Here is a 27,016-nt window from a genome sequence, read left to right as displayed (position 1 = left end):
GGGCGTGGCTCAGCCCCGCGGGATCCGGGGCCGCCCCGCGGTGTTTGGGAGCTGCTGGAAAAGCGGGGCCGTCAATCCCCGGCTCATTCCCCGGCCTGGCTGAAGGAATTCTCATTATCTCCCCTTGATCCCATCTCCTTCCTCGTCCCCATCGGGCCCTGAGCTGCAATCTCGTTCCCAGGATGTTCCCAGGGGATGTTCCCAGGGGATAATCCCGCAGCTCCCGGGGGAACGGACCCTCTGGGGGCAGGGGGGATCCCAGCCCTGGGCAGAGATGGGTTTGGGATAAACCGGGAATTTCCATCCTGGTTCCCATCCTTGGACCCCTGATGGATTTGGGATGAGCTGGGAATCTCCGTCCTGATTCCCAGCCATGGATTTGGGATGAGCTGGGAATCTCTGTCCTGGGCAGTGATGATGGATTTGGGATGAGCTGGGAATCTCCATCCTGGTTGCCAGCACTGGAAGAGGATTTGGGGTGAGCACCCCTAACCCAGCACAGCAGAGCGAGGAGGGGGCAAGGGGGTGCTCCCAAAATCCCCTGAGGATGGGAATGGCTCCGTTTTTGGGATGCTGGGGTGGTGCTTTGGGATTGAGGTTGGGATGAAGAGGAGCCCTGGGGTGAGCGGTGCCAGGTTTGGGGTGTGAGAGGAGGCAGCTCCACCCCGGCCTGGTGATGGGATCAGCCAAAAACCCCAAAAATAACCCGACCTCCCCGCCAGCAGCACAATACCCAGGATTTTATTGGGAATGGGAGTTCGGAGCTGTCCACACGACCAGCATCATTCCCAGAGCTCCTGGCACCTGACTTTAACCTTAAATCCCGAATTTCCCCATCCCTGGGCCCGCAGCCTGTGCCACCCTCCAGCCCTGACATTTCCCACCCCAAACTGACGATTCTTCAACCTGACAGCAGCGAGGCAGAGGAAAAAGATCATTTATGACAAAAAGGGACACAAAAGGGTGGAAACCTTGGACAAAACCATTTAGGGAATGGAGGGAATGGAAAATCCAGCAATGGGTTTAAGCTGAGCTTAATTTAGGAACCCGCAGAGCCCTGGCCATGGTGAAGAACAATTCCTCCCCGTTGGGTTGGGGAAGATCCTGGATTTTTACTCTTTAGCTGCTGATGGAAGATCCTGGATTTTTACTCTTTAGATTTTTCATGGATGGAAATTCCAGCCTGGAAAAATCAGGGGCTGGAGGAGGAGGAGGAGGAGGAGGAGGAGGAGGGAGAGGAGGAGGGAGAGGTGGGAAACCCCGGCAGTGCTGGAGGGATGGAGCTGAACCCAGCTGGGATGGGGGGACCCCAAGTGCAGGGACAGTCCCAGGACATCGGGATCTGCTTCCAGAAGTTCAGGATTTCTCCCCCGGATTTCTGGGATCAGTTCCTTGGATCTCCGTTCCCAGCCCCACCTGCTGCAGCCGCATGTTCTCGCTCTGTTTTTTATTTTATTTTATTTATTTTTTAATGGAGAAATTATTATTTACAGTTTAATGTCTTCATGTTTCTATGGAAACTCCAGGGCTGTGCGGGGCGGGGAAGTCCAAAGCAGCCGGGAAAAGCGGGAATGCCGGGAAGGAGGGCTGGGAATGCTGCGGGTGATGGGAATGCTGAAAACGGGAGGAGCAGGAGCTCGGCCTGGGCTGGGGACGGGAGCTGGGGTCGGTGACGCCCCGGACCCGGCTTTGGGGTGGCTGCGCTGTGTCCCCCTGCAAAACCAAACCCAAACACAAACCTAAATGCAAACCTAAATCCAAAACCAAACCCAAACCAAAACCCAAACCTAAACCCAAACCTAAATCCAAACCTAAATCAAACCCAAATCCAAACCCAAACCCAAACCTAAATCCAAACCTAAACCCAAACCTAAATCCAAACCCAAATCCAAAACCAAATCAAACCCAAAGCTAAATCTAAACCTAAATCCAAATCCACAGCATTTCTATGGGATAATTTGAAGGGATTTCCATGGGATATTTCTATGGTATTTCCATGAGATTTCAATAGGGTTTCTATGGGATATTTCCATGGGATTTCAATGGGATTTCCATTGTATTTCTATGGGATATTTCCATGGGATTTCCATGGGGTTTCCATGGGACTTTCCATGGGATATTTCCATGGGATATTTCCATGGGATATTTCCATAGAATCTCCATGGGATCTCCATGGGATTTCCAGGGAATTTCCATGGGATCTCCATGGGATATTTCCATAGGATTTCCATGGGATATTTCCATGGGATCTCCATGGGATTTCCATGGGATATTTCCAGGGAATTTCCATGGGATCTCCATGGGATATTTCCATAGGATTTCCATGGGATTTCCATGGGATATTTCCATAGGATTTCCATGGGATCTCCATGGGATATTTCCAGGGAATTTCCATGGGATCTCCATGGGATATTTCCAGGGAATTTCCATGGGATCTCCATGGGATATTTCCATGGCATCTCCATGGTATTTCCATGGGATATTTCCATGGGATTTCCATCGTATTTCCCTGGGATTTCAGGGCGCGGGCGCCGCGGGCACCCCCGGGCTGGCGCTGGCGCCGTTGCTGGTGCGGAAGGAGCGCGGTGGCGCGGCCCCGTTGCGCTAATGGCAGGTGACAGGGACGCGCTCGTGGTGACAGGGACGCGCTCGTGGCCACGGGAGGTGTCCCCGGCCCCGCTCGTGTCACAAAGGATCTGATCAGGAGCCACCGGGAAAGGTCAGGCGGGAAAAGCACCCGGGGACGTCGCCGTGTCCGTGTGTCCGTCCGGCTGCTCCCGTGTCAGAGGGAAAAACAAACCCGAGTGCTTCAAAATAGAAATGAAAATGAAAATGATATTAAAAGTAAAAATGGAAATGAAATTAAATAAAATAATAAAAATATTTTAAATAATAATAATAATAATAATAATAATAATAATAATAATAATAATAATAATAATAATAATAATAATTTAAAATATAAATAATAAAAAAATTATAAAATATAAAATTTAAAATTAGAAATTAATACAAAGAATAAAAATAAAGATAAAAGAAAAAGAAAAATGAAAATAAAATAACACTAACAATAACAATAACAATTAAATAAAATATAAAAATAAAAATAAAATAAAAATAAAATGAAAAATATAAAAATTTAAAATTAAAAATAAAATTAAAAATAATAAAAATAAAAATTCTGCCAGAGGGTTGTGCTGGGGGAGCTTTGGGGGCGGTGTTTTCGAGGTTTCCTCTGCCTCCACCAGAAATGGATTTATTTATTTCTAATGAAAACCACGAGCCTGGTGCTGCTTTAGGGGGTTCTGGGGTCCCCGTGGCCGAGGGTTTTCGGGTCCTCATGCCTGAAGTGTGGAGTGCAGTCAAAGATGGGGATTTTGGGGTCCCCAGGCCGTGTCCTGTAGGACAGCGGGGTCACCATCCCTGCGTCCCCTCCCCTCTGTGCTTCCACACCAGCCCCGACCTCTGCCACTTTCCAAACCCCATTTCTAACCCCAAACCCAAACATCCCAACATCAGGGCCAGACTGGGGAGGGGGACAGAGACCCCAACACCAGGAACCTCCCGAACCCCAAACCCCATTCCCAAACCCCAAACCCCATTCCCAAACCCCATTCCCCATTCCCCATTCCCAAACCCCATTCCCCATTCCCAAACCCCAAACCCCATTCCCCATTCCCCATTCCCCATTCCCCATTCCCCATTCCCAAACCCCATTCCCCATTCCCAAACCTCCCTTTAGGGCTGAAATCCCCTCCCCAGCCGCACTTCCCAGACCTTGGAGGGGCCACACGTGCTCACCCCGGCCTTGCACACGCGTGTGCATCCCTGGCTTTGCACACCTGTGTCCCCACCCTTGCACACGCGTGTGCGCCCCTCGCCTGGTGCTCTGCTTCTCTCCGGGAACAATGAGGTGTGGGTTTGTGGTTTTGTGGGGTTTTTTTTGTGGTTTTGTGGGGTTTTTTGTGGTTTTGTGGGGTTTTTTTGTGGTTTTGTGGGTTTTTTTGTGGTTTTGTGGGTTTTTTTTGTGGTTTTGTGGTTTGTTTTGTGGTTTTGTGCTTTTAGCCACTCCTGAATGGGCTTTTTTTGTTTTGTTTTTTTTTTTTTTCTCCTTCTGTTTTTTCTTTTTTTTTTGGTTTTTTTTTTGGCGCTCAAGGCCTGAAAAGCCGGCGGGGAAGGAGGAGAGGGAGGGGAGGGAGGGGAGGGGAGGGAGGGGAGGGAGCCCCTCCATTAGCTCAGTGCAGCAGCGAGAACAGCTGTGAAAAGAGCCCGGGCCTTTTTCCCACGCCCGGAGCAGCGCGGCCGGGGACGGAGCCCTCCCGGCGGGGTCAGCGACACACACAGAGCCCGAGCCCCGCGCGGCGCCCGCCGCAGCCCCGGCAGAGCGCGCACGCTCCGACACTCACCGGGCCCCGGCCGCCTCCCCCGCCGGCCCCAGCGCCGCTCAAACCCTCCCCGTGCCGCCGCCGGGATGGAGATGCCAAAAAATTCCCAATCCTTTGGGGGGTGGTGTGATGGGCAGGATGGAAACTCCAAAAAATTCCCTTTTTTAGGGATGGTGTGATGGGCAGGATGGAGATCCCAAAATATTCCCCATTTGGGGGGTGGTGTGATGGGGAGGATGGAGATGCCAAAAAATTCCCCTTTTTAGGGATGATGTGATGGGCAGGATGGAGATCCCAAAAAATTCCCAATCTTTTTGGGGGATGGTGTGATGGGCAGGATGGAGATTCCAAAAAATTCCCCGTTTGGGGATGGTGTGATGGGCAGGATGGAGATTTACACCTCTTGGGGGATGTGGAGATGGATAGAGGATGGAGATTTCCCCTTTGGGGGATGATGAGATGGGGGAGGTGGAGATTTCCCCTTTGAGGATGGGGGGAGATTGAAATTTCCCCATCTCGGGGGACGATGAAATGGGAGGATGGAGATTCCCCCCTTTTGGAGGGGCTGAGATGGGAGGAGATGGAAATTTCCCCTTGAGGATGGGGGGAGATTGAAATTTCCCCATCCTGGGAGGTGTTGGGATGGAGCAGCCCCTCTCAGGATGGGGGAGGATGGAGATTTCCCCATTTGGGGGAGATGGGGGCAGATGGAAATCCTGCTGCCGGCACCCCGGGCTGTTTGGGGTTCGTGGTTTCCTTTGTTCTGTTGGGTTTCTGTTGTTGTTGTTGTTGTTCTATTTTCCGTCCCTCCCGCCCCTGTCCCGGCTCTCCCCGCACCCGACCAGGGCCGAGCGCTCGGGGCCGGCAGCTGCTGCAGACGGGACCGGGAGGGGGCGGCAGGGCCCGGGCCCAGCTGGGGAGAGCGGGGGGCTCGGGAGATGGGGCAGGAGGGGACTCACACCTCTGGGGGAGGAGATGGAGGGAGATGGGAATCGCCCCTTCTGGGGAATGATGAGATGGGCAGGATGGAAATTCCTTCCTTCCTTCCTTCCTTCCTTCCTTCCTTCCTTCCTTCCTTCCTTCCTTCCTTCCTTCCTTCCTTCCTTCCTTCCTTCCTTCCTTCCTTCCTTCCTTCCTTCCTTCCTTCCTTCCTTCCTTCCTTCCTTCCTTCCTTCCTTCCTTCCTTCCTTCCTTCCTTCCTTCCTTCCTTCCTTCCTTCCTTCCTTCCTTCCTTCCTTCCTTCCTTCCTTCCTTCCTTCCTTCCTTCCTTCCTTCCTTCCTTCCTTCCTTCACCACTTCCCTCTTCTCCTCTTTCCCTTTTTAGCTCTTTCCCTCTTCCTCTTTTCCACGTTCCCTCTTTTCTTCTCTCTCTCCTTCCCACTTTTCCTCCTTCCCTCTTTTCCTCTTTCCTCCTTCCCTATTTTTCTCTTTCCTCTTTCCCACTTTCCCCCTCTCCCTCTTTTCCTCTTTCCCTCTTTTCCTCCTCCCCTCCTTCCCAAGTTGTTCCTCCTTCCCCCTTTCCCTCTTTCCCTCCTCCCTCCCTCCCTCCCCCTCGTCTCCGCCGCCGGTCGCTGACACTCCATGGCAGCCCATTCAAAATGCATGGGCTCCCCTTTCCGAGCGCCCCGCTCCTTTTGAACTAAAAGGATTTTCTCAGAGGCTAAGTTCAAATGTACGGCCGTTATTTATTTATCACCCCCGCTATGTATTATTCATTTATTTAAAAATGTATGGCAGCTGGGAGCCCCGTGTTTAATCACCCCACGGATGGCGAGGGCCAGGTGGGGCCGGCCCCTCGCCCCGCCGCTAACCTGGCGCGGCGGCCTCACGGCTGAGCGAGCGCGGAGCCGGCCCCGAGCGTCCCCAGCGCCGGGCACGGCCGGGGCCGGGGGCCGGAGGGGCTGCGGTGCCCCCGGGATGGGGGAACTGCGGTGCCCCCCGAGGGATGGAGGGGCGGCGGTGCCCCGGTACCGGTGGAGCTGCCGTGCCCCGGTACCGGTGCCAGGGCTGTTTTCGTCCTCCCCCCGCGCTGCTGTTTGGCCTTGGGGACACTGCCGTGCCACCCCGCTGTCCCCAGCCCGATGCGAGGACAGCGCGGGGAGGCTGGAAGGGGCTGGCACTGAGCTCTGAGGAGGCAAAAAACGGGCAGAAAAACGGGAAAACGGGAAAACGGGAAAACGAGAAAACGGGAAAACGGGAAAACGAGAAAACGGGAAAACGAGAAAACGAGAAAACGGGAAAACGAGAAAACGGGAAAACGGGAAAACGAGAAAACGGGAAAACGAGAAAACGGGAAAAGGGGAAAACGAGAAAACGAGAAAACGAGAAAACGAGGCCGCGTTCTTCCTCCCACAGCACGCCGGGGGAGGAGGGGACGCAGCCAGCCCTGCTGGCATCCCGCTGTCCCCGCAGGGCTGAAATTCCCTGGAAGGGTTAAGGATGCTGAAGGTGCCCCCGGGCCCCCCGAGGAGCCCCCGCCACCCCGTTCCGCGGCGGGACAGCCGCTAATTGAGACAGCTCGGGCCGCGCCTCCTGCCGTCCCCCGGGGCTGAGCTGCTCTTCCCAGGGGGAGCACATTGTCTGCTCGGGCGGGTTGATGTAATCCCTCGGCCCGAACAATGCTTCCCCACCCCGCTCCGCTTGAAAGGGTATTAGTTGCCCAATGAGATAATTACTCCGCGGGCCACCCTAACCATCCCCTCGGTCCCCGCCGCCTCTCCCCGGAGCCGCCCGGTTCCGCCCCGCAGCGCCCGGGATGGGGGTCGGGGTGGGAGCCACTCGGGGGGGGCCGTTCTGTGCAGGAACCCTAAAAAACAGCGGGGAAATGTTCCGGGAAAAGGGGATTTGGGCTCGGGGTGGAACCTGCTGGAAAGGCTCATCCTACACGGGAACCCTAAAAAGCAGCAAGGAAAATGTTCCGGGAAAAGGGGATTTGGGGTCGGGATGGAGCTCCCCGAGGAGCTTGTCCTACACACGAATCTGCATCCTAAAAACCGACAGGAAAATGTTCCGGAAAAGAGGGATGTGGGGTGGGGATGGAACCTGCTGGAAAGGCCGATCCTACCCTAAAAACGGGCAGGAAAATGTTCTGGAAAAGAGGGATGTGGGGTGGGGATGGAACCACTGAGGGGCTCATCCTACACAGGAACCTTAACCCTAAAAACCCACAGGGAAGGAGGGATGTGGGGTCGGGGTGGAACCTGCTGGAAGGGCCCACCCTATGCAGGAACCCTAAAAATCAGCAGGGAAATGTTCTGGAAAAAGGGATTTGGGATCAGGATGGAACCTGCTGGAAGGGCCCATCCTTCGCTGGACCCCCAGAAGCAGCAGGGAGCTGTTCTGTGCTCCCGAGGTGTCACCTCCAGGCTGGGCTGGTGGCTGCTGCTGTCACCTCGAACGTCACCGGGCTGTGGCTGGGAATGCCGGGAGCTCCTGGCGCGTTGGGATTTGGGATTTTCCCGACGTTCCGACCCCGCCGTGACCCCTCGGGAGGGCCTGGGCTGGTGGCCAGATGTCCCTGCAGTGCCTGGCAGCCAGCAGGGTCCCTCAGCGCGCGGGCAGCCCGACCGGCAGGCTGGAATTTGGGGAAACACAATTCCACGTGCTCCTCGAATGTCAGCACTGCCAGAATCCCAGAATCCCAAAAATCCCAGAATCTCTGAATCCCCAAATCCCAGAATCTCTGAATCCCCAAATCCCAGAATCCCAGAATCTCTGAGTCACAGAATCCCAGAATCTCAGGATCCCAGGATGTCAGAATCACCAAATCCCAGAATCTCTAAGTCCTGGATTCCCAGAATCCCAGAATCTCTGAATCCCAGAATCTCTGAATCCCCAAATCCCCAAATCCCAGAATCCCAGAATCCCAAAAATCCCAGAATCTCTGAATCCCCGAATCCCAGAATCTCTGAATCCCCAAATCTCAGAATCTCTGAGTCACAGAATCCCAGAATCTCAGGATCCCAGGATGTCAGAATCACCAAATCCCAGAATATCTAAATCCTGGATTCCCAGATTCCCAGATTCCCAGATTCCCAGAATTTGGAGGTGTTCCGTCAGGATTTGGAGCTGACAGAGCCCCTCATCCCATTTCTTGCAGATCCCAACTCCCACCTCGCCCCGATCCATCCCCATCCCTCACCAGGCACGGGAACGGAGCCGTGGGAAGATCCCAAATCCCAGAAATCCCGGCGGGAGCAGCCCGGGAGCGGCCGAGGGCTGGGATTTCCTGCCCGGGGAGCCCCGGGATCCCCGATTTCCTGGGATTTTGGGGCTCGGAGGGGCCGCGCCGCCCCCGCCCCGTCCCCGCGGGACCCCGGCGGTGCCGGCTCCGCCTGCCCAAGGCTGGACGGGGTAAGTTTGGGGTTTTCCCGCTTTTCTCTCCTTTCCTGCAGAGCCTGAGTTGGGTTTTCCATGTGGGATCTCCCCCAGGGGTTTGGGGCATCAGGGAGCAGCAGTGAGGCCCCATCCCGATCCTTTTCCTGTGATTTTTTGGGGGGAAACCCCCATTTTTATCCTCATTTTATTGACATTTCTCTTGGGAAATATTCCGATCCCGCGCCCTGCCGGAGCTGCTGGAAAACCAGATTGTTCGGGATCCCCAAAAAAAATCGACTTTTCCCCCATTTCCCTTCTAATTTACACCGCAAAATCTCCCGTCCACCGCCCAAACCCACCCTTTAATCCCCTTAAATGGGAATTTCCCTCCATTTCCCCCCTGCTTCTCCATCCAATCCCGGTTTTCCAGGGTTTAACCCCTTCCAGCCCCATTTTCCCGGGGTTTAACCATTTCCAGCCCGGTTTTCCCGGGGTTTAACCCCTTCCAGCCCGATTTCCCCGGGGTTTAACCCCTTCCAGCCCCATTTTCCCGTGGTTTAACCCCTTCCAGCCCGGTTTTCCAGGGTTTAACCCCTTCCAGCCCCATTTCCCCGGGGTTTAACCCCTTCCAGCCCGGTTTTCCCGGGGTTTAACCATTTCCAGCCCGGTTTTCCCGGGGTTTAACCCCTTCCTGGGCGCTGCTTTTGGGGTTCCAGCCCCAGGGCCCAGCTCGGGGGAGGCGGTGGGGATGAGCAGGGCCCGCAGCCGATCCCATCCCGGGGAATCAGTCAAGGGAAAGAATCCTCATCCCCCCAGGTCCTCCCTCCTCCGAGTTCTCTTTTTTCCATCCCCTCCTCGTGACAGAGCTGTCCAAAGCATTAGGAAGAACAGCTTCCACCTTTCCCGGGGTCAGGATTTTTCCAGCAGGATTTTCTCGTCCCAAGCAGGGGGGGATGAGGGCAATAATCCCAATTTTCCCCCTGAAATAGCCCAAAATGAGGCTGGGTGTGGCAGGTTGGGTTTTCCTGGTGGGAAGGTGGGGCTGGAATTTTGCTGTGGGTTCCTCTCCCCCAGCCCTGGGGACACAAATCCCGAATCTGCATTCGGGATCGGGGTCAGCTCTGTCCCTGCAGCCTGGGATGGATTTGGGAGCCCCGGCTGAGCCTGAGAGGCCTCAAACCCCTGAAATTTGGGACTTTTCCCCCATCTTTCCCTTCATTCCCAGCCTTGAACCCTCCAAGGCCGTGGTGGGGCTGGATTTGGAGTCTCCAGCTGGTCCTGAGGCCTCAAACGGCCCAAATTCCAAACCTTTCCCACATCTTTCCCTCGTTCCCAGCCTTGAACCCTCCAAGGCCACCACGGGTGCCCCTGGCAGCTGCTCCATGCCCTGGGCGGCCACCCTCACCCTCCTCTTCCTCCTCATCTTCATCCTCATCCTCCTCTTCCTCACCCTCCTCTTCCTCCTCATCTTCATCCTCACCCTCCTCTTCCTCACCCTCCTCATCCTCATCCTCCTCACCCTCCTCTTCCTCCTCATCTTCATCCTCACCTCCTCTTCCTCACCCTCCTCTTCCTCCTCATCCTCCTCATCCTCATTCTCCTCTTCCTCCTCATCTTCATCCTCACCCTCCTCACCCTCCTCTTCCTCATCCTCACCCTCCTCTTCCTCACCCTCCTCTTCCTCCTCATCTTCATCCTCATCCTCCTCACCCTCCTCTTCCTCCTCATCCTCATCCTCACCCTCCTCACCCTCCTCTTCCTCCTCTTCCTCATCCTCACCCTCCTCTTCCTCACCCTCCTCATCCTCATCCTCCTCACCCTCCTCTTCCTCATCCTCCTCATCCTCACCCTCCTCTTCCTCCTCATCTTCCTCCTCATCCTCCTCATCCTCCTCATCCTCACCCTCCTCATCCTCCTCATCTTCATCCTCCTCATCTTCATCCTCATCCTCCTCTTCCTCACCCTCCTCTTCCTCCTCATCCTCATCCTCACCCTCCTCATCCTCACCCTCCTCTTCCTCCTCATCTTCATCCTCACCCTCCTCTTCCTCACCCTCCTCATCCTCCTCATCTTCATCCTCACACTCCTCTTCCTCACCCTCCTCATCCTCATCCTCCTCACCCTCCTCATCCTCCTCATCCTCATCCTCATCCTCATCCTCCTCATCCTCCTCATCTTTCTCCTCACCCTCCTCATCCTCATCCTCCTCATCTTCCTCCTCCTCTTCGTCACCCTCCTCATCCTCCTCATCCTCCTCATCCTCATCCTCATCCTCCTCATTCTCTTTCTCCTCCTCCTCCTCCTCCTGCTTTTCCTCCTCCTCCTCCTCATCCTCCTCATCCTGCTCGTGCTTTTCCTCCTCATCTTCCTCATCCTTTTCCTCCTCCTCATCCTCCCGCTTTTCTTCCTCCTCCTCCTCCTCCTCCTCCTCCTCCTCCTCCTCCTCCTCCTCCTGTGCAGCCTGTGCTGGTTCAGATCCTGGGACTCCATCTGCAGGGCCGGTCCCACGCCCGCCGTGGCCTTTTTATGCAAAGGGGAATTAATTAGATTTGAATATGGTAATTAAGCCATCGGCCCCCCCTGCCCTGCCCTCCCCAGCCGGGTGCTCATCACCAGATTCCCTTTTTTCTTTTTCCTCCCGGCCTTTCTCCTCAGCCCCTCTCTCCCTTCCCTTTTTTCCTCTCTTTTTCCCCAATTCCCCCAATTTCCCTCCAATCTTCCCCCAATTTCTGCAATTTTTCCCCCAATTTCCCCCCAATTCCCCCAATTTCCACCCAATTTTTCCCAAATTTTCTCCAATTTTCTCCAATTTTCTCCAATTTCCCCCCAACTTTCCCCAGTTTTTCCTGTTTTCCCCATTTCCCCAATTTCCCCCAATTTCCCCATTTTTCCCCCAATTTCCCCCAATTTTTCCCGACTTACCCCCAATTTCCCCCAATTTTCTCATTTTCCCCAGTTTTTCCCATTTTCATGTTTTGAGCCTCTCTGATCCTCAAATTCCCCAAAATTCCCTTTTTTTCCCCAGCTTTTTTTTGGGATTTATCCCAGGGTTTTTTTTTGGGATGGGAAAGGAAAGAAGTGAGGATTGAAGGAGATTCCAACACACAAAAAAGGGATTTTTTTTTTTTTCAACTGGGAATTCAAGTTTTTCAAGGAAATGAAAGGAAAATAAATCACTTTGGGATATTTTTATAAAATTATATTTTATAATTTTATATTTGCATTTATTTCCCTTTTCTCCCCCAACTCCACTCATAAAGCAAACAAAGGAAATTTGGGGAAATTCCAGAAAAGCCCCCAGGGTTTTTTTTTTTTTTTTTTTTTTTTTTGGGAGAGTTGCTGGGATTGCTTTGTTTGAAATTGGGAATACTTTGAGGGAATATTTGGAACATTTTAAGGGTATTAAATTCCAGGAAAAGTCGAAAATCGACCTGGAAACAAGAAATAGGCTGGAATTATAAATATATAAATATATAAATATATAAATATATAAATATATAAATATATAAATATATAGATAATATAGTTATAAATATTTCTATATATTAAATATATAGAAATATAGAAAAATACAAATATATTTGTGTGTATAAATATAGAAATATAAAATATATAACTAAAACATGTAACTATATAAAATTACAAAATATAAAATTATAACAATATAACAATATAACAAGATATCCATATAACAATATACAAATATATAAAAATGGGATTTTTTTAACCCTGGCTCCTCCGTGGGCAGAGCCAACGGGAGCCAGAGGGGTTGGGATGAATTTTGTGGTTTTGGGGCTTTTGGGATGAATTTTTGGGTTTCAGGACACCTGGAATTTCCAGAAAAAAGATCAGGAAATGCCCCCTGAATTCCCAAGGAGGGCAAAAGGGAAAGGGGGAGAGAGGAGGAGGAGGATCCACGGGGCAGGGGAGAAAAATAATCCCAAGAGGGAGGGAAAATGGAGCAAAAATCCTAAAAACTGTGGAGATAAAAGGGAGAAACCATCGATATTTTGGCATCCCTGTGTCCCCGTTTTCCATCCAGGAGGAAGGGCCAGGCTGGAAATCTCCCATGGAGCTTTTCCAGGCAGGATTTATTTCTCCTCTTGCCACTTTTGAAATTATTTTTTTCCCTTTTTTTTTTTCCCCGCCTTCCCCACGTGGATTCCCCGCGGCAAAGGAAAACAAGCGAGGATGATTTTTTTTTTTTTCCCTTCTTTTGTCTCGGTTTTAATCCAGCCCAGCCTCCTCCTTTCCATTCATAATTTTCTTCCATAGCTGAGGAAAAAAAAAAAAAAAAGGGGAAAAAATTAATATATTTAAATGATTTTTTAAATAAATTAAAAAGGAAAAGGGAGGAAGGAAGGATGGAGGAGAACCGAGATGATCCCAAGGGTTCCATTTCATAAAATAAAATAAATAAAATAAACATAAAGGAAGCGCTCAGGATTGGGAGAGAGATGGGGGGGAAAAAAGGGGGAAAAAGGAAAGAAAATAGGCAAATTCTCACTTTGGAAAACCTTGGAAATTTGGCTGTAGGGCTGCAATTTCATTTTGGAAAAATGGGGAAATTTGGCTGTAAGGGGGAAATCTCATTTTGGAAAGCCAAGGAAATTCACCCGCAAGGCCGAAATCTCCACATTTTGCCAAATCGAGAATATTTGGCTGTAGGGTCAAAATCTCATTTTGGAAAAAAACAGAGATTCGGCTGCAGAGCAGAAATCTCCACGTTTTGGAAAACCAAGGAAATTCCCTTTAAGGCCAAACTCTCCCCATTCTGTCAAACCCAGGAAATTCTCCCTTAGGCCGAACGCTCCCGACTTCAACAAACCCAGGGAATTCCCTTTAAGGCCAAACTCCCCCCGTTTCAGCAAACCAGCTTTAAGGCTGAATCCTCCCCACTTTGGCAATCCCAAGAAATTCCATTTTAGGCTGAATTCCCCCCATTTTGGCCAACCCAGGGAATTCCCTTTAAGGCCAAATTCCTCCCATTTTGGCAATCCCAAGAAATTCCATTTTAGGCTGAATTCCCCCCATTTTGGCCAACCCAGGGAATTCCCTTTAAGGCCAAATTCCCCCCATTTTGGCAATCCCAAGAAATTCTCTTTAAGGCCGAATTCCTCCCATTTTGGCAGATACAGGAAATTCCCTTTAAGGCCGAATTCCCCCCACTTTGGCAATCCCAAGAAATCCTCTTTAAGGCCGAATTCCCCCCATTTTGGCCAACCCAGGGAATTCCCTTTCAGCCCAAACTCCCCCGTGCTGGGTGCGGCTCTCGGGTTCCTTTGTGGGGTCTCTTTGTTCCTTGCCCCCCTCCCCGAGGAGCAAATCAGCGGCGTTTGCATATTCAGAGCAGGTGGGGGCCCAGATGCAGAGCAAATTAGCCACCGCCACCATCATCATCATCATCATCATCATCAGGAGCTGCTGCTGGGGGCAGGGCTGCTAATTACGGCGCTCAGCGTGCGCGCTGGGCTTTGCCCCACAATTAAGCCGAGCTCAGCCAAAGCCGGGCCCAGCTGAGGGTCCCCAGGGGGTTTTGGAGAGCTCAGGGAGAGTCCTGGCTCATCCCCGTGGGGTTTTTGGGGGTTTTTTGGGGTTTTTTGGGGTTTTTTGGGTTTTTTCCCGGGTTGGTCATTACGGCGCTCAGTGTGCGCGCTCAGCTCTGCCCCACGGTTAAGCCGAGCTCAGCTAAACTGGACCCGAGGCTGGGCCCAGCCGGGGTTCCCCGGGGGGCTTTGGGGAGCTCAGGGAAGGCATTTTGGGGTTTTTAGGTTTTTTTCCGCGGTGGTTTGAGGCGGTGCCCCGGCGCCGTGGCCTCGTGGTTAGCGCGCGGTTCCCGCCGGGGTTTATCCGGGTGTTTCCGGAATGTTCCGTGTCCCTCCCTGCGTCCCTGCCCTGCATGGACAGGGCACGGGGCCTCCGAAAGGAGCTCTGCTTCTCCAGCTTTTCCCCAAAACCCCGAGGTTGTGGCTTTCCGGGCCCTCCCACCCTGCCCCGCTGGTGCCAGGGGGGCGTTGTCACCGCGGGGAGGGCGGGAGGCGGTGGGAGGTGGCACTGGTGACACTGGGGAGGTGGCACTGGTGACACTGGAGAGGTGACACTGGAGAGGTGACATTGGTGACACTGGGGAGGTGACATTGGTGACATTGGAGAGGTGACACCGGTGACACTGGGGAGGTGGCACTGGAGAGGTGACACTGGTGACACTGGAGAGGTGACATTGGGGAGGTGACACTGGAGAGGTGACACCGGTGACACTGGGGAGGTGGCACTGGTGACATTGGAGAGGTGGCACCAGTGACATTGGGGAGGTGGCACTGGTGACATTGGAGAGGTGACACTGGAGAGGTGGCACTGGTGACACTGGAGAGGTGGCACCAGTGACATTGGGGAGGTGGCACTGGTGACATTGGGGAGGTGACACCAGTGACATTCTGGCGCTGGTGACATTTGGGATCTGGGTGTGGCTGGCGTGGCTGTGGGGCCATGGAGGAGCCCCGGGAATGGGAATTGGATGGGATTGGGAATGGGACTGGGAATGGGGTTGGGGATGATCTGGAAAAGGGAGTGGGAATGGGACCAGAATGGGGACCAGGAAAGGGACAGGGAATGGGAACAGGAATGGGACCGGGAGGGGACAGGGCAGGGACAGGGCAGGAGCCGGGAGGTTCCCGGGCGGTCGCGGCCCCGCCTGGGGAAGAGGAGGAAAATCCGGGATTTCCTCTGGGGAAACGGCGGGAAGTGGCTCTGGATCATCCTCATCCTCCTCCTCCTCCCTCCCGTGGGGTGTTTGGGGTCAGGAGAAAAAATTCCCACCCAGCCCAGAGGAAAAGCCCACAACCCAGCCCCAGTCCCAGTCCCATTCCCAGTCCCATTCCCATTCCCAACCCCAGTCCCAACCCCAGTCCCAGTCCCAGTCCCAGTCCAGTCCCAGCCCCAGTCCCAACCCCAGTCCCAGTCCCAGTCCCAGTCCCAACCCCAGTCCCAGTCCCAGTCCCAGTCCCAGCCCCAGTCTTTTTTCAAGGAAAAAAACCAAAAAGGGAAAAGTGGGATAATCTCCCCACCTGTTTGGTTTTAAATTGGGTGTTGGGTTTTTTTTGGGAAAATAAGAGAGGGGAAAAAAGGGGGAAAAGGGGAAAAGAGGGGGGAAAATGGGGAAAAGAGGGAACTCCCCCCCCACCTGTTCGCTTTTAAATCTCTTTTTTTTTGCTGAAAAATGGGGGAAAAAACCGGGATGGGAAAAACCTCCCAGGGTGGGGGAAAGGCCGGGCCAGGCCGAGGAGCAGCTGGAAATCTGGAAATGCCATAAATCCCGCGGGTGTCGCGGCACCGCCGGCCCCATAAATATCCCGGGAGGGGACAAAGCCCCCATTGAGCCCCGGCAGCTGCGCGGGACGGCCGCGGGTCAAGGGCGCCGCGGCTCCTGCCCGGGGTTTCCCCTTCTTAACTCATCAAAATCGCTTCTTGTCACCCCCCGCCCGCGGAAAATGTTTTGTCATTTGGTGATTTTGTAGTTGAAGGTTTTGGGGAGATTGGGTGGAATGAAGGGGCGATGGAGGGGAAACTGAGGCACGGGGATTGAGCCCAAAATGCCTTTTAAATTTATTATTTTATTTTATTTTGTTTTCTATTTTTTAAATTTTATTTCATAATTTTATTTTATTTATTCTTATTTTATTTTTATTCTATTTTATTTCTGTTATTTATTAATTTTTATTATATTTCTATTTATTTTATTTAAGTGTTATTTTTGTATTTCATTTACTTATTCTATTGTATTTTATTTATGCATTCCTTTTATTTACTTATTTTTTATTTGGTTATTTTATTTTATTTACTTATTCTATTGTATTTAATTTACGTATTCATTTTATGTATGTATGTATTTATTTATTTATTTTATTAATTAGCATCCGTGGGTTTCCCACCCTGGAAATTCCCTTTATGCATCCCAAATTCCTGTCATTAATGGGATTTTTAGAAATCTGTTTACCTTTTAAAATTTATTTATTTAATTTGCTTATTCTATTGTATTTTATTTATGCATTCATTTTATTTATTTATTTGTCGATTTAATTTAAATATTTATTTATTTAAAATTTTATTTTATTTTATTTTATTTTATTTTATTTTATTTTATTTTATTTTATTTTATTTTATTTTATTTTATTTTATTTTATTTTATTTTATTTTCCACCGTGGAAATTCCCTTTCTGCATCCCAAATTCCTCTCATTGATGGGATTTTTTTTTGGGGGGGGGGGGCGATTCTTGGAAATTTTTGGGGGGAAATTTGGGGAATTTGGGGAATCTTCCAACCTTGGGAGCAGAGATTTGGGAGGGTCGGGATGGGCTCCAGACATTCCCAAAGCTGGGGAGGAAGGGCAGCTCCTCCTCCTCCTCCTCCTCATTTTCCCACCTCCCCAGTCCCACGGGCTGCCGGGAAGGGTGGAATTAATCCCTATGGAAATTTATTTAAATGAATTCCCGCCTGGACACTCAAGCTGTTCCCAGCCTGGCGAGGGGGGAGGGAGTGGAGACCCCCGGGATCCCAAATTCCCAAATTCCCGAATTCCCCCCACCTTTTCCTGGGGGTGTTCCTGGCTGGAAGCGCTGAGTTCTGCCCCAAATCCACTTTTGGATTTTTGGTTTTCCCCAGGGGGGTCCTTGGAGAGCGGGGAGGTTCCAGCGGCTCTGGTTGTGCCCTGGAAAAATGGGATTTGTTGGGGGGTTGGTTTCACCCCAAAAAACCCCAAAAAACCCTCGAGTCTTGGTTGTTCCATGAGGGGAATATTGAGGATTTCCAGAAATGAGAAATCCTGGTTTTCCTGCCCGAAATTCCTTGGTTTATTTGTTGGAGCTGCCCTGAAACAGACCCAGCTTTTCCCAGATCAAACGGATCCAGATTAAACAGATCCAGATTAAACAGATCCAGATTAAACAGATCCAGATTAAACAGATCCAAATTAGACAGATCCAAATCAGACAGATCCAAATCAAACAGATCCAAATGAAACAGATCCAAATTAAACAGATCCAGATTAAACAGATCCAGATTAAACAGATCCAGATTAGACAGATCCAGATTAAACAGATCCAGATTAAACAGATCCAAATTAGACAGATCCAAATTAAACAGATCCAAATTAGACAGATCCAAATTAGACAGATCCAAATGAAACAGATCCAGATTAAACAGATCCAGATTAAACAGATCCAAATTAGACAGATCCAGATTAAACAGATCCAAATTAAACAGATCCAGATTAAACAGATCCAGATTAAACAGATCCAAATTAGACAGATCCAAATTAGACAGATCCAGATTAAACAGATCCAAATTAAACAGATCCAGATTAGACAGATCCAGCCCTTCCCAAATTAAACAGATCCTGCTCTTCCCGTTCCTATTGGGATGGGACAGAAATTTCCTTGGGATCGTGGAAACAGAGTGAGCACCAAAATCGTGGGAATTCTGGGAATTCTGGGAATTCCTGGGAATCCCTGGGGGCATCCTCAGGGCTGGAGGGGGTCGGGATCCTCCCCTGGACCTGAATCCCAAAGATCCCGGGAATTGGGGCTGGGGGAACCAGCAGAGACCCCAAAAACAACCCTGGGGGTTGTACGTGCAGGGTGCCCTGATTAATTATCCCAGCTGATTAATTAATGAGGGAATTTGGGCTCAGGCCGTGCGGGGCTGCGTGAGGCAGAGGCTGGAACGACGTGGGATAGTGCGGGAGATGGGAACTGGGAACTGGGAATTGGGAACTGGGAACTGGGAATTGGGAACTGGGAATTGGGAATTGGGAATTGGGAATTGGGAACAGGAAACTGGGAACTGGGAACTGGGAACTGGGAATTGGGAACTGGGAATTGGGAATTGGGAATTGGGAATTGGGAATTGGGAACTGGGAACTGGAAACAGGAAACTGGGAACTGGGAACTGGGAACTGGGAATTGGGAATTGGGAACTGGGAATTGGGAACAGGAAACTGGGAACTGGGAACAGGGAACTGGGAACTGGGACCTGGGAGCTGGGAGCTGGGAGCTGGGAATTGGGAACTGGGAATCGGGAACTGGGAATCGGGAACTGGGAGCTGGGAGTTGGGAGCTGGGAGCTGGGAGCAGGGAGCAGGGACCTTCCTGGGGACTGAAGTGACCTCGGGTGTGTCCATCCCTGTCCATCCCCAGGACGCTCTCCGGGCTGACCACAGCCCCCGGCCGGGCCATCGGGCCCAGCTCCTCGGGCCACCAGCCGTGACCAGGACGTGAGTGCGGCGCTGCCACCGCCGCTCCCCGGTGTCCCCGGTGTCCCCAGGAGACCCCGCCCCGAGGAGGCGCCCGGTGAGGAATTCCTGGCAAGGGCAAATGCCACAAATGTCACCTGTCCCAAGGTGTCACCTGTCCCCTTCCCCTGTCCCAAGGTGTCACCTGTCCCCTTCCCCTGTCCCAAGGTGTCACCTGTCCCCTTTCCTCAGAATGGAAACAGGTGGGACAGACTGGGGACAGGTGGGACAAGGTGGGGACAGGCTGGGGACAGGCTGGGGACAGGTTGGGGACAGGTTGGGGACAGGTGGGACAGGCTGGGGACAGGTTGGGGACAGGTTGGGGACAGGCTGGGGACAGGCTGGGGACAGGTTAGGGACAGGTGGGACAAGGTGGGGACAGGGCCAGGTTGCCCCAGCCCCATGAGCCTCATTCCAGCCCCACAATTCTCTTTTTTTTTTTTTTTTTTCCCGTTTTTTAACCAAATTTCAAGGCGAGCCCACAGCTCCAGCAGGAGGATCTCAGAGTTTGGTGACTCCAGCCCTGTCCCCTCCTCAGGGGACAGCTCCGAAATGCCACCAAACCTTTCTGGGTGACAAGAGCCGGGCCAAAGCTCAGCAGGGACATCCCCAAAATCCCCGAGCCCTCCCTCCTCCAAATACTGAGCTATACATTAAATTAACGGTGGGAAAAAAAATTAAAATAAATAAATAAAATCAATAAAAGAGCTAAAAGGAGGGAAAAGCCCGCACGGGAGGGGAAGCGTGGCAGTTTGTTATGCTAACCGAGGGGGGCTCCGCTCGGGGGGACAAGTCGGAGAGGTCTGAAGAGCAAGGAGTTCACAGGCCCTCTCCTTTTGTCATGCTAAAAGTGCAACACAGAAAATATACACAGGCAGCTGCTCGATGGAGCGTGAAATACGAGCGATTTCTGCGGGCCCCGGGTAATGCGATGCAGCCCCGGGACAATGCCCGCCCGCCGCCTTTGTGCGCCACGGGAAACTCGGATTTTATTTTATTTTTTTCCTTTCGGGGAGGGGGCACAAACGGCCGGCGGAGGGCACGGAGGTGGGAGCGCCCCCGAGCCAGGACGGGCGGGCGGCGGAGCGAGGTGGCCCCGGCTGGGACGGGGATGTGGCCCCGCAGCAGCGATTTGGGGACGCTCGGGGACACTCGGGGGCCGCGCGTCGGCGGTGCCCCGCGGCGGGCGCTCCCTTTGCTGATGCTAATGGGGAGCGGTGTAAAATCAGCGCTCAAAGGCGCCTTTGTGTCCCCGGGGGTGCTCCGAGCATCCATCTTCCACCTTCCCCTCGGGGTTTTGTGGCCCGGCCGAGCTGAAAGCGGCGCCCTGGGGGCTCCGAGGCTCCGCGCTCTCTCCGGAGGGGCCGAGTGTCAAATCTGGGGGGATTTGGGGGCTCAGGGCATGGAGACATCGAAGGTGACGGAGCAGGAGGCTTCCCTGGGCTCTGGGTCACCTTGGGGGAATTTGGGGGATTTTTGGCACCGCATTCCATCGGTGGAGGGGCTGGGGCGGGGGGCACAGCGGGGGCTGCCCAGGGGAGGGGTTCTGGGGTACCCCGACCCTCGGGGGATGCTCCGGGCGCGGGCGGAAGCGACATCTAGCGGGAAGCGCATCCCGTCGCCAGGGAGATCGATATCCATGGCAACCCCGGGAACGGCCCGGGCTGGACCAGGGGCACGGCCGGGCCCTGGGGACCCGGGATGGGCCGGGATGGGCGCACAGCGCGCCGGGCTGCGGGTCCTGGCACTGGGATGTGGGTCCTGGCACGGGGATGTGGGTCCTGGCACTGGGATGTGGGTCCTGGCACTGGGATTTGGGTCCTGGCACTGGGATGTGGGTGGTGGCCCTGAGGTTTCGTTTTATTCCTCATGATGCTGCTCTGCTTTGATTGGTAATAAATGAAATTAATTTCCCCGAGTCGAGTCTGGTTTGTACAGGTCAGCCGAGGAGGGGGAGTGTGGGTCAGCTTCGGTGGGTCCCTGGCGTTTGCCCAGGGTTAGCCCGGGGCGGGGATGAGGGAAGACACGCGGATATGATTTATTACCGATATTATCGATACGATCGATTATCCCGTGTGGGCTCGGCCCCGCCGGGACTCGAACCCGCGGCCCCGCCTCTCCCGGGAGGCCCCGCCCGCGGAACCGCGCGCGGCGCAAGCCCGCCCCTCCCACAGCCGCCCTGTCATTGGTCACTAACCTGCCAATCAAAAGGAACACAGCCGGGGATTGGCTGATTAGAGGGGCGTGCCCGAGGGGGCGGGGCTTCCTGTGGGCGCCTTTGCGCTGACCCCGGCATGGTGGGCACGGACCGGGATGGACCGGGGGAAACCGGGGGGGAACCGCGATGGACCGGGGATGGACCGGGGGAGGAACCGGAACCGGAAATGGACCGGGATAGACTGGGACCAGACCGGGAATGGACCGGGGCTGGACCGAGAGTTCTGAGCGGGGTTGCATGGCCAGGCTGCCCGAAGGGTCCCGGGGTTGGGCACGGCCGGGGGGTCCCGCGGTGACCGTGGCCAGGGGGTCCCTGCCCGGGGGTCCCAGAGGGTCCCTGCCTGGGGGCTTCACATCGGGGGTGTCCCCAGAGAAGGGGACAGCCCCATGCCCAGCTCTGCACTGCAGGCGTGTCCCCTCGTCCCCCCAGCCCCAGGGATCCCAGGGGTGTCCCCAGGTGCCCCCAGCCCCGGGGGTGACCCCGGTGTCCCTGCCCAGGCGGTGATGGGGGTGCAGGTGGTGGTCACCCTGCTGGCCGCCAGCCTGATGCAGAAGATGGCCCCGCACTGCTCCTTCGCCCGCTGGCTGCTCTGCAACGGCAGGTACGGCTCTGTCCCTGTCCCCCGTGTCCCCCGTGCCCCCTGGGGACAGCCAGCCCCTGTCACCCCCCTGTCCCTGCAGCCTGTACAGGTACAAGCACCCCTCGGACGAGGAGCTCTGCGCCCTGGCCGGGAAGCAGCGCCCCAAGAGCAGGAGGGACAGGTCAGCGTCACCTGGGGGTGGGAGCGGGACACGATCGGGGCTGGGACATGTTTGGGGTTGGGGACACATTTGGGGTTGGGGACATGTTTGGGGTTGGGGACACATTTGGGGTTGGGACACGTTTGGGGCTGGGACATGTTTGGGGTTGGGGAAACATTTGGGGTTGGGACACGTTTGGGGCTGGGACATGTTTGGGGTTGGGGACGTGTTTGGGACTGGGGACACGTTTGGGATTGGGGACAGCAGAGGCCACCCCAGGGTGCCAGGGGTGACAAGGGGATGGCCATAGGTGACAAGGGGACAGCCATGGGTGACAAGGGGACAGCCATGCGCTGCTGGGGTTCCCTGCAGGAGGGCCAGCGGGGTGGCAGAGGACAGACCCCTGTCGGTGCCACGGGACATCGAGCTGCAGCTGGACACCAGCCCCATCACGGCCGTGGACGCGCTGGGTAAGGCCCGGGGACGCTGCGGGGCTGTCCCCAGAGCGGTGACAGAGGTGTCCCCAGTGTGGTGACACACATGTCCCCAGTGTGGTGACACACATGTCCCCAGCCCGGTGACACACATGTCCCCAGCCCGGTGACACGCTGTCCCCGTGCCCGCAGTGCTGCGCCATTTCCTGGAGTACCAGTGGTTCGTGGATTTCTCTGTCTACGCCGGCGCCGTCTACGCCTTCAGCGAGGGCTATTTCTGCCTGGTGAGCCCCGCCAGGGAGAGCAACCTGGGCGTGCTCTGGTGCCTGCTCACCGTCCTCTTCTCCGTGTATCCTCGCTTTGGGGGGCCAGGCAGAAAGGGGAGCCCCGCTGCTGTCTTACCCTCCCAGCTGAGGGGTGAAACTGAATTTTAGGGGTTATTTATGAGGAGTTCTGCAGGTGCCCTGCAGAGGAGCTGGTGGTGGTGGCGGCTTCGTGGCGGGGCCGGCTGGGGGGTGAGCGGAAGTTTGGGGGTCCCGCGGTGCCCCCGTTTCCTTGACAGCCGTCCCCACGCCCAGCAAGGTGTTCTGCATGGTGATGCGTCACTACTTCCGCTCGGAGGAGGGCGGGGAGCGCTCCGTGTGCCTCACCTCCGCCTTCTTCTTCCTCCTGCTGGCCATGCTGGCCCTGGTGGTCCGCGAGGATTACCTGGAGTTCGGCCTCGAGGCCGGTGGGTGACGGGGACGGGGACGGGGACAGGGGAGGGGGCGCTGGGGACCCCGGCCAGGGGGGTCACAGCACGCCCAGGGGTCACTCCCCACTCACTGGTCACTCATGGGGGTCACTCCCCACTCACTGGTGACTCCCCACTCCCCCCTGGTCACTCCCCATTGGTCACTCTGCAGGGCTGGCCAGAGTCTCCTCTAACCTGGAGCCCATCCTGAAGCCACGGGGCTGGGAGTGGACGTGAGTGGGGACCAAACCCCTTTTTGGGGACAGTTCTGGGAGGTTTGGGGCAGGAACTCGCTGGGAACAACAACATCACCCCTGTCCCCTGTGTGTGTCCCCAGGCTGGGCACAGCAATGTCACCCTGTCCCCTGTGTGTGTCCCCAGGCTGGGCACAGCAATGTCACCCTGTCCCTGTGTGTGTCCCCAGGCTGGGCACAGCAATGTCACCCTGTCCCCTGTGTGTCCCCAGGCTGCCCCTGGCCAGGCTGGCCTTCAAGCTGGGGCTGGTGGCCCTGAGCTCCTTCCTGGGCGCCTGCCTGACCTTCCCGGGGCTGCGCCTGGCACAGACACACCTGGACGCGCTCAGCATGGCGGCCGGCAAACCCCTGACACAGTGCGTGGCACCTGGGGACACCTGGGGACACCTGGGGACAGCTGGGGATGGGGGGGGACAGCTGGGGACAACGGGGGACAGTGGGGGACACCTGGGGAGGGAGGGAGGGCTGGGTGCCAGGACCCCCCAGCTCTGGGGGAGGTTTGGGGTGGGAGGGCTCTGTGGGCTCTATGGGGTCCCTGTGGGCTCTGTGGGGTCTCTGTGGGGTCCCTGTGGACTCTGTGGGCTCTATGGGGTCTCTGTGGGCTCTGTGGGGTCTCTGTGGGGTCCTTGTGGGCTCTGTGGGGTCTCTGTGGGGTCCCTGTGGGCTCTGTGGGATCCCTGTGGGCTCTGTGGGGTCCCTGTGGGCTCTGTGGGCTCTGTGGGGTCGGTGACTGTCCCTGGCAGGGTCCTGCTGCACGTGGGGTTCGTGGCCCCTGTGCTGGTGGTGCTGCTGTGGGTCCGGCCCCTGGCCCGGGATTTCCTGCTCCAGGCCCCGCTGGGCAAGCAGAGGGTGCAGATGTGAGTGGCACAGCTGGGGGACGTCTCCAGCGACCCCCGTGTGTGACAGTGTCCCCACAATAACCCCTTGTGACACCCAATGGCCATCCATGTGACCATCCATGACCCCCAGTGACCCCTGTGACACCCAATGTCCCCCAATGTCCCCTGTGACACCCAATGTTCCCTGTGGATCAGGGTTCCCTGTCCCCATCCCGGTGCCGTCCCGGTGCCATCGCGGTGTCCCTGTCCCCTGTGCATGAGGGTTCCCTGTCCCCATCCCGGTGCCATCCCAGTGTCCCCTGTGCATGAGGGTTCCCTGTCCCCATCCCGGTGCCATTCCCGGTGCCGTCCCCGGTGCCATCCCAGTGTCCCCTGTCCCCATCCCGGTGCCATCCCGGTGCCATCGCGGTGTCCCCTGTGGATGAGGGTTCCCTGTCCCCATCCCGGTGCCGTCTCGGTGCCATCCCGGTGTCCCCTGTGCATGAGGGTTCCCTGTCCCCATCCCGGCGCCGTCCCGGTGCCATGGCGGTGTCCCTGTCCCCGCAGCCTGTCGGACGCGTCCTTTGACACGCTGCGGCTCTGGGCCGTGGTGGCGCTGTCGCTGCTGCGGCTGCTGGGGACGCGCCACCACCTGCAGGCGTACCTGGGGCTGGCCGAGCGCTGGGTGCGCCGCATGCGGCGCCAGGCGGGGCGGATCCCGGCCCGCGACATCCAGCGGCAGGTGCGGAACGGGAGCGGCAGCGGGAGCGGGAACGGGGATGGGAACGGGAACGGGGATGGAAATGGGAATGGGAACGGGAGCAGGAGCGGGGATGGGAACGGGAACGGGAACGGGAACGGGAATGGGAGCGGGAACGGGGATGGGAACGGGAACGGGAACGGGGATGGGAACAGGAACGGGAGCGGGAGCGGGAGCGGGAGCAGGAACGGGAACGGGAGCGGGAGCAGGAACGGGGATGGGAACGGGAACAGGGATGGAACACGGGAACAGGATTTGGATCAGGAATGTGATCGGAATCTGGGTCAGGATTGGGACTGGGACCAGGAACAGGATGGGGATTGGGGTTGGAATTGGGATCGGGATTGGGGTCAGGGTCAGGGTCGGGAGGGCGATGGGGATGGGGACCAAGACCGGGATTTGGGATCACGATCGGGATGAGGATTGGGATTGGGGCACGGCTCTGAGCATTCCCGCATTCCCGCAGATCTCCAGGATTTACTGCTACGTGTCCGTGGTGAGCCTGCAGTACCTGGGGCCCGTGATCCTCACGCTGCACTGCGCCCTGCTGCTCAAGACGCTGGGTGAGCAGGGGCTCGGGGGCGGCAGGAGCCCACCAGGACCCGAACTGTCCCCAGCTGTCACAGCCCCCAGCTCAGGAGGTCCCCTGGGTCTGTCCCCTGGGTCTGTTCTGGTTTGCAGTGGGGACAAACTCGGTGCTGGGACTGTGTCACCAGCAGGGCTGGGGCACGGGGACACGCCAGAGCTGTCCCCCGTGTCCCCCAGAGACCCCCATTCCTGTCCCCCGTGTCCCCCAGAGACCCCCATTCCTGTCCCCTGGGTCCCACAGGGACCCCCAGAGCTGTCCCTCAGACCCCCATTCCTGTCCCCTGTGTCCCCTCAGAGACCCCCAGAGCTGTCCCCTGTGTCCCTCAGAGATCCAGATCTGTCCCCGTGTCCCCCAGACCCCCATTCCTGTCCCCCAGACCCCCATTCCTGTCCCTGTCCCGCAGGTCACCACTCGTGGGGGCTGTACCCCGCCGTGTCCCCCGCCGTGTCCCCAGCAGCGCCGGTGGCCCCGCCGCGCCCCGAGGGGGACCCTGGGGACAGCGGGGACGTGCAGGTGGTGGTGCAGGAGATCTCGGGGCTCCTGGGCTGCATCTTCACCCCCCCCTTCTTCCGAGGACTCTTCTCCTTCCTCACCTGGTGGGTGGCCGCGTGCCAGGTGATCACCAGCCTCTTCGGCCTCTACTTCCACCAGTACCTGGCAGCGTCCTGACTGGGGGGACTGGGGGGACTGGGGGGGGCTCGGTGCTGCCCGTCCCTCGCTGCTGCCTTGCCTGCTTGTGCCACTTTGAGGACACCTGTGGGGACATTGGTGCCACTTTGAGGACACCTGTGGGGACGTTGCTGCCACCAGGACGGGTTTAGTGTCACCGCTGTGCCTGCCCCTCATGGGGACACTCCAGTGCTGCCTTTTCCTGGAGGGCAGCGGCTCCTGCCATGCTGGGGACAGGCTGGGGACACGCTGGGGACATCCAGGAGTGGCACCTGGAGTGGCCAGCAGAGATTGTGGGGTTTTTGTGGGGTCTCTGCACCCCCGTGCTGTGTGTGACCCCAGCAGCCTCGGGGGTGGCTGCTTCACAATAAACGAGTGACACCAGTGTCGCTGTCACCCAGAAGCTGCTCTCGGTGTCCCCAACCCCCCCAGCAGGTCCCACCGTGCTGCTTTAGGCACCACCCGGGGGGAGCAGACCTGTCCCTGTCCCTGGGGTCACCTGGGTTGGTGACACTGGGGGGGGACAGGGCCGGGGTCCCTTCCTTGTCCCTGGGGTCACCTGGGCTGGTGACAGTGGGGGGGGACAGGGCCGGGGTCCCTTCCTTGTCCCTGGGGTCACCCAGGGTTGGTGACACTGGGGGGGGACAGGGTCCCCGTGAGCCGGGCTGTCCCTGGGGTGGGACAGGGCTGCAGCTGCGTGTAACGGGATTATCAGGTCTGGGCTGCCGGGAGGAAGGGCCGGGGCCCTGATCCTGTTTGATGGCCTTGTAATGGTCCTAATTCCCTCTGCCGAGCGCCGGGAGCAGCAGCGCTG

At 55.8% G+C, this 27,016-nt stretch overlaps 2 protein-coding genes and 1 long non-coding RNA gene across 3 annotated transcripts in view; 2 read left to right on the top strand and 1 right to left on the bottom strand.

The window, feature by feature from the left end:
- LOC118696949 (amyloid beta A4 precursor protein-binding family B member 1-interacting protein-like) overlaps nt 1-19,692 on the top strand; it is a 32,959-nt gene extending 13,267 nt beyond the window's left edge. The window contains exons 4-6 of the mRNA XM_036399360.2: nt 8,485-8,738; nt 18,893-19,045; nt 19,461-19,692. Coding sequence (XP_036255253.1) covers nt 8,485-8,738; nt 18,893-18,962 — 324 coding nt within the window. The 3' untranslated portion in view covers nt 18,963-19,045; nt 19,461-19,692. The remainder of the gene's footprint in view (nt 1-8,484; nt 8,739-18,892; nt 19,046-19,460) is intronic.
- LOC129046938 (uncharacterized) lies at nt 1,443-3,852 on the bottom strand. Its single transcript, XR_008508842.1, has 2 exons — nt 3,802-3,852; nt 1,443-1,713 (listed from the first exon to the last, which is right to left on the bottom strand). It is a non-coding gene; the product is annotated as an uncharacterized LOC129046938 (long non-coding RNA).
- Nucleotides 19,693-21,379: 1,687 nt separating the features above from the next.
- TMEM161A (transmembrane protein 161A) lies at nt 21,380-26,609 on the top strand. Its single transcript, XM_036399678.2, has 11 exons — nt 21,380-21,806; nt 21,886-21,966; nt 22,318-22,415; nt 22,572-22,728; nt 22,958-23,109; nt 23,285-23,345; nt 23,579-23,722; nt 24,110-24,223; nt 24,752-24,926; nt 25,411-25,507; nt 25,937-26,609. The coding sequence occupies exons 1-11, from the start codon at nt 21,592-21,594 to the stop codon at nt 26,200-26,202; spliced, it is 1,560 nt and encodes a 519-aa protein (XP_036255571.1). The 5' UTR covers nt 21,380-21,591; the 3' UTR covers nt 26,203-26,609.
- The last annotated feature ends 407 nt before the right edge of the window (nt 26,610-27,016 follow it).

The sequence above is a fragment of the Molothrus ater genome, chromosome 26, assembly GCF_012460135.2.
Source record: "Molothrus ater isolate BHLD 08-10-18 breed brown headed cowbird chromosome 26, BPBGC_Mater_1.1, whole genome shotgun sequence".
NCBI lineage: Eukaryota > Metazoa > Chordata > Aves > Passeriformes > Icteridae > Molothrus > Molothrus ater.
Note: the sequence above shows the minus strand (reverse complement) of the source record. Positions and strands in the feature narration are given on the sequence as shown.